The sequence below is a fragment of the Quercus lobata genome, chromosome 11 (genome assembly GCF_001633185.2).
Source record: "Quercus lobata isolate SW786 chromosome 11, ValleyOak3.0 Primary Assembly, whole genome shotgun sequence".
NCBI classification, from domain to species: Eukaryota; Viridiplantae; Streptophyta; class Magnoliopsida; order Fagales; family Fagaceae; genus Quercus; species Quercus lobata.
Genome location: NC_044914.1, coordinates 55,298,170 through 55,305,334, shown reverse-complemented (window position 1 = coordinate 55,305,334; position 7,165 = coordinate 55,298,170). Strand labels below are relative to the sequence as shown.

Genomic DNA, 7,165 nt, shown 5'->3' with positions numbered 1-7,165 from the left:
CGTGGTTTTTCATTTCGAGGGTAAAGGGTTTTTCATGTAAATGTTTGTGTTTTTGTGTGTGATTATTATTTTGAATTGATAGTTTTGGTAATAATATTATTCGGGACCTAACAAGTAGTATCAGAGCTAAGGTTTGAGTGGAAGCAATGTCTGGAGAAGAAGGCAAGGTTTCAGGAATAGAGAAATTTGATAGAATAGACTTTGGGTATTGGAGGATGTAGATAGAAGATTATCTCTATGGGAAGAAGTTGCATTTTCCTCTTTTGGGGAAGAAACTTGAAACTATGAAGGATGAAGGCTGGAACCTTCTTGATAGACAGGTATTGGGAGTAATTCAATTAACTTTATAAAGATTAATTGCACACAATGTTGTGAAGGAAAATACCATAGTGGATTTAATGACAGCTTTGTCTGGCATGTATGAAAAGTCGTTGGTTAACAACAATGTGCATCTGATGAAGAAGCTGATTAATCTAAAGAAGGCAAAAGGCACTCCTATAGTGCAGCATTTGAATGAGTTCAATACAATTATCCTCGATGGAAATTGTATTTGATGGTGAGGTTCGTGCATTGATTCTTTTAGCTTCTTTACCAAACAGTTGGGAAGCCATGATAATGACAGTGAGTAATTTTGTAGGAAAAAACAAACTCAAATATGATGATTCAAGATTTGATTTTATGTGAAGAGGTTAACAGGAGAGATGTGAATATAGACAATGCACAAGATCAAGCTTTTGTCACGGAGAACAAGAGCAAAGGTAGAAGCAGAAGACCTAATAATCGAAAATTCAATAGTAGGTCACAATCAAGAGATCGATCTCAGTTTAAGGAAACTAGAGAATGCTTCTATTGTGGGGAAAAAGGACCATATAAGAAGAGATTGTTGGTATTGGAATAAAGAAAAAACTAAAGGAAAAGATGGAAAGAATGATAGTGAGAAAAATACTATAGTTGCTGTGATTGTAGAGGGTGTTGTGGTGCTTTTTGTTGAACATCAAAAGTATAAGCATGTTGCTAATAGTAATGTTGAGTGGAATATTGATTTTGTAGCCTCCCACCATGTTATCCCTACGAAGGGGTTGTTTATCATGTACGAAGCAAGAGATTTTGGTACAGTAAAGATGGGTAATTTGAGTTACCCAAAAATTGTGGAAATTGGTAATGTGTGCATCGAAACCAATGTTGGTAGCATTGTGATGTTAAATGATGTGCGACATGTTCCAGATTTAAGGATGAATGTGTCTTCTACATTGACTATGGATCGAGCAGGTTATTGTAACTACTTTGGTAGTGGAAGATGGAAACTTACTAAAGGTTCATTGATTGTTGCAAAAAGGCATGCTTGTTATAGTATGTATAAGACTCGTGTGAAGACTTGAAAGAAGAAGTTCAATGAGATTAAAGATTTTGAGAAGACTCCAAAGAAGAGAGTTGGGATTGAAGGTGATGATATCAAGAGGGTGAAATTCTCATTGCCTAATAGTGTTCAGAAGAGGAAGTGATAGGTGATGAAGAATATGAAGATGCTAAAGTTACATAGGATGATGATCAAGTGAAAGACCTTGGAGGTCTTGAGCAGGGGGAGCAATATCATTTATTAGATATTGTTGAACCTTGTGGGAAGAGAACTATTGGAGAACATCGAATTGTTAGTTTCAAGAATGATTGGGCTTCTGATGAGGGGGAGCCAAGGGATTGGATTATAGAAATCCAAGATGAGATTAATTTTTTGAGAATGAAATGTATTGATATTGATTAAGTGTTCTTGTATTGGTGAAGATAATAAAGAAGGTCAAGTCTGGTGTTGGCTTGACTGGCATGGATTCGAATTGAAGAGTTGGACTGAAAATCTCCCCTTATCGGTGGGCTGAAGGGGGAGATTGTTGGGTGCATCAAGCACCATGGTCTAGCCCACATAAGAGTAGAGCTTCTTAATGGGCCTGTCCAAAGTTAGCTAACAACTAGCCACATGCATGACAAGAATTCTAGTTAAAGTAGTGTTAGGAATCTATGTTTTCCTAGGATTCATGTGGGGCGGCAGACTTGCTTATAAAAGCAAGGATTAGTGTTCTACAGAAGGTAGATAGTAGCAACAAGGGTGTGTCGCATAAGAAGAAAAAGGTGCCGCATATTGAATAGAAAATAGAGAAAAAGGAAGCTGCACAAGAGAATTAAGAGAGTAGCCAAGAGGGAGCCATTTAGAGAAAAAGAAGACAGCCAAGAGAGAGTTGTGCGTGGAATAAAAAAATAATAAAATGGAGGAAGTAAAGTGTTGCCACCTTTCAGAGAGATAATTAATGTGTGTGTGAGAGAGCAAAGAGAAACAAGGAGGTTTTTCTTTAGTCGTGAGACACAAAAAGAATGTATGTGAGAACCAAAAAAAAAAAAAAAAAAAAAAAAAGGAGAAATTTTTCTTTAACCGTGAGATATACACAAAAATTATTGTAATTGATTTGATAATAGTAAAATTACTCGGAATTTGTCCCATGGTTTTTCCTTTCAAGGGTAAAGGGTTTTCTACATAAATATTTTTGTTTTTGTGTGTGATTACTATTTTGAATTTATAGTTTTGGTAATAATATTATTTGGGACCCAACAATATCTTCAATCTTGCACAGTAAATATCAACTTTAATTTTCTATCCAAATAACACCCTTTAGCGCAATTGCAATATTATTCATAACCCAAAATTACAACATAAATTTATCATGAAATTAGCCACCATTATACAACCTAACACAACATAAATACAAATGACACATTGGAATTCATGGCCATGGCTCAGAAGTGTAAGGGCCAAGACATTTTGAAACATGGGATTGTAAGCAAATATTGAGAGATTTGAGCTTAGCTATGCTGATGTAATATTGTTATTGCAATCTTCATAGGTCGGTTCTTCAAACTGGGTCTTCATGAGCCACAACTATGGGGCAGTTTGGGACACAAGCAGAGTGCCATCAGGGGCATTGCAATTCCGGTTTGTGATCACAGCAGGGTATGATGGGAAGTATATTTGGGCACAACATGTCCTTCCTGCTGACTGGAAGTCAGGGGTGATATATGACTCAGGGGTGATATTCACTGATATTGCACAAGAGGGTTGTTCTCCATGTGGTGATGAGACTTGGAAATGAGGGATCTTGTTAATGCTAGTGTGAATATATATACATATGGGTGGGTTCCTTGTAACATGCATTGAATTACTTGATTTAGTAGCTTAGGAGATAAGAATACAAATTGGAAGGGCTTAGAATTGCCAAGAAAATAGATGGGGCTAAATATGTATGTTTCGGAATTATAAACTTTCCTACTAGGACAAATTTTCACTTCTTGATGTTCTCTAACATATTTCTTCTACAATAAAATGTCCCATCTCTCTCTCTCTCTCTCATGTGCATGTATCAAAATGTGCATATAATGTATACAAATGACATGCAATTCACAAGTAAATTTAAAAATTCTGATGCAAAACCACCATAGACTGCCACATGGTACATTTGATGGCATGGACAAGGAAGAGGAAGTGCTTGTGCTTCCAATGAAAAGCCATAAATTCGTATGATTGGCAGCTGCAGATTGTTATATTAGGGAGTCATAGAAGCGTTTATACTATATATGGCACAACGTCTGTACAGGGGTTGAAGTTCAGTCATGGACTCAATGGGTTCAAATGTTATCAAGAGGAAAAATTTGTAGACAATGTCTAGCAGGCTCAGTCAAAATTTGGACACAAGGGCCTCTTTTTCTTGCCCTAGCAAAGGGCCTTATTAATATTCGGGCCTTAAGTTTAAGCTTGCCATGTTTAAACAATTTGGGTCGAAGACATTCCTAAAGGGCCTTATTAAAACTCTATCTGGTTTCTTGAGGCCCAAAACAATTTGGGTCCAAGATGCATCTCTCTCTCTCTCTCTCTCTCATGTGCAAAAAATATGCATCTTGGATGGCGCCCCTGGATTTTTGTAAAGAGTACCAAAAGCTAATGGCTGCTCACAGAAAACCATAAGCTTGGAAAGTTATGGCTCTTTTTACCTGTTATGGTTTTTTCTTTTCTTCTTTTCTCATATGACTGGGCTTTGCCCAAATCTCTTTACTTTGTACATGTTTCCTACCGTTTATCAATCAAAAAAAAGGAAAAAAAAAAGAAGAAGACAAAGTGTAGCTACAAAATTGGTTGTAGCCGAAGGTTACAATCTTACCTAATAAAATAAATATTATTACATATTTGAAAATCTAATCATTAAATTATATATTCTTTGCGTTCTCAATACACGTGTCAAATTTTGAATCAATTGGATATTATTTATTATATAATCTATAAGTTTATATTTTATGCATAATTTGAAACTATAAAAAATTACAATTTAAACAATTTATTAATGAAGAAAGCTATTGATTTTTAATTTTCTAAAAATTTTACAAGTATGGAGAATATAAGATAAAGATATAATTCAATGATGGATTTGTCAAAATTCACATTCAATAAAAACATATTGAGTAAAGTTGTAGTTTTAGGCTATAACTTATTTTATAACTAAACTTTGTCCCAAAAATAATAATAATAATCTTTTCAGTGCACTAACTATAAAACTTCACCTTGTGACTAAATTATTATAATGCCTATGCCTTTTGAGTTCCTAAACTCTTGGCAGGTGTAAAATTAACTAACACACACACCTTTGATATTCTCATAATAAAATAAAATAAAATAAAAATGCACATGACAAATTGACACTCTAAACTCTTAATTGTCTTCGAATTCTAAAAATCAAATGCTTCTTTTTTTCTCCTCGCTCTCGTAGGAGCTTTTCCTCTCGCCAAGGGCAAGTTCCTTTCTTTCCACTGAGGCACTGGTCGTCGGCAGTGGACCTCACCACCCTTATTTCTATCCAACCCCAACAAACCCATCCCACTACCCACTCAGCTCGTCTTCAAGCTTGCTCATAAACTGCTACAGGGGTGGACCCGGATAGCCTTGACCGAAGTTAATCGGTAGTGGGTCCAACTAGTTGACCAAAAAAAAAAAAAAAAAAAAAACACTAAAATACGTAGACCCCAGGGGGTGGGTCACAGTTTTTCTTCAGCCATATCTTTCCCTGGCACGTCTTCAAGAGAGGTGCTAACGGACAAGGGTACGTTACTCACCTTCCCTTTTCACACTACCCCCACTCCCTCTTTGTATACCCCTGTAACGATTTTTCCCCATGGATTTCGAGGTCATTGAGAGACTCCAAAGTATCTCACTCACTGAGACAGAGGGCAAGGCGATTGGTTTGAATCCCAGTCGTAGAACACAGACACTGGACGACTACTCTCTCAGCTTTGTTGGTCGCTTTCTTACAACGAGAGACGTCAACCATAGGGCTGCGAAGAACCTGCTGTGCTCCGCATGGAAACTCGGTAACGATCTCCAGATTGTTGATGTTGGTGAGGCATTATACTTATTCCGCTTTAAACTTGAAAGCCAACTCCAGTGTGTGCAGGATAGTGGCCCTTGGAGTTTCGATAATCACCTTCTGGTGACGCGGAGATGGGAAATCGGTATGGCAGCGCACAACATTGTTTTTACGCATGTCCCATTATGGGTCCAAGTTTGGGGTTTACCCTTCGATCTCATGACAGAAGAAACTGCTAGGGACATTGGGTCAAAACTTGGGACTGTGCTTATGGTAGATAGCAAGCCGTTTGAGTCTGATCAAGCAAGGTTCCTATGCATCCGTATCAGCATTCCCCTCAAACCAACCGCTCCGGCGGGGAAGTCCAGTCACTAACCCAGAAGGTGACAGATTTGTGGTGGCTTTCAAATATGAAAGATTGGTGGGCCTTTGTTATGCATGTGGTCACTTGGGCCATGAGAAGAAAAATTGCACCTTGCATGACCCCAGCCCAGAACAACAACCCAACCCGTATGGTGAGTGGATGAAGGCCGATGCAAGACGTCATGGGGACTCCGTTGATAACAAGATGTCGTGGGCTCTCCCTATCCAACCTCACCAACAGTGGAGGCTGTAAAGTAGCCCCGCCGATCGCAATGATTATTATAAGCTGGAACTGTCGGGGGCTTGGGAACCAACGCACAGTGGATGTACTCACTAACATGGTGAGAAGTAAAGGACCCACCGTTTTGTTCCTTATGGAAACAAAGCGGTCTATCACGGAAATGCGTAAACTTTGCTATGACCTGAATTTTCAAGCAGTCATGGCTGTTCCAAGTGATGGCCAAAGTGGAGGTTTTGGCTTATTTTGGAAGGTAAAGTGTGACCTTCACATTCAGACGTTCTCTCCTAACCATATCGATGCACACATCAGGTTTGCCGATAAACCAACTTGGAGGATAACGGGCTTCTATGGACGACCAGAAGGACACTGAAAGCATGAATCATGGAGAATCCTTAGACACCTTCATGCAAGAGCTTCCTTGCCATGGGTTTGCATAGGTGACTTCAACGAAATACTTCACTCTTTTGAGAAGCACGGAGGTACCCCAAAACCCGTAGCGCCTATGTTGGCTTTCAAAGAAACCTTGTTGCACTGTGGGCTGGAAGACCTAGGGTACCATGGGCACCCTTTCACTTGGCGTAGTGGTAGACCTAGTGAGGCCTTTGTAGAAGTAAGATTGGATCAAGCATGCGCATCGTCGGAGTGGCGGAGCGTGTTCCCATTGGCAAAAGTAGCTCACTTGCAGGTATCTCACTCTAATCATGACCCACTACTGCTAAATACTCAATGCTTTGCATAACAGGGACAGACTAGGCATAAGCGCCTCCACCGTTTTGAGGAACGTTGGGTGGCACACGAGGGATGTGAAGAGGTGATCAGGGATGCATGGAGCTACCATCCACCCAATGGAAGCCTTATGTTCAAGCTCTTCGAGAAGATTAAGTGTTGCAGAATGAAACTGGTGGCATGGAGCTGAAAGGTGTTTGGCAATGCTAGAATTCTGATTGAGGAAAAACAAGATGCTCTCACGGCTATGGCCAACACCAGATACGGAAACAACTTGGCACAAATTAACAGACTGCAGGAGGAAATAAATACTTTGCTACACCAGGAAGAAGTGTTTTGGAGACAGCGTTCTAGAGCAATATGGCTCCTTGCAGGTGACAAGAACACAAAGTTTTTCCATAAACGGGCTAGCCAACGCCGAAGAAAAAACCAGATAGAGGGG

At 39.2% G+C, this 7,165-nt stretch overlaps 2 protein-coding genes across 2 annotated transcripts; both read left to right on the top strand.

Moving 5' to 3' along the window:
- The first annotated feature begins 5,201 nt into the window (after positions 1 to 5,201).
- On the top strand, positions 5,202 to 5,768 carry LOC115967193. The gene has a single exon (XM_031086252.1). It carries the CDS (start codon positions 5,202 to 5,204, stop codon positions 5,766 to 5,768), a length of 567 nt encoding a protein of 188 aa, XP_030942112.1.
- A 731-nt stretch (positions 5,769 to 6,499) lies between these two features.
- Positions 6,500 to 6,913, top strand: LOC115967191. The gene is made up of 2 exons (XM_031086251.1): positions 6,500 to 6,682; positions 6,740 to 6,913. Exons 1-2 carry the CDS (start codon positions 6,500 to 6,502, stop codon positions 6,911 to 6,913), a joined length of 357 nt encoding a protein of 118 aa, XP_030942111.1.
- Positions 6,914 to 7,165: the final 252 nt, after the last annotated feature.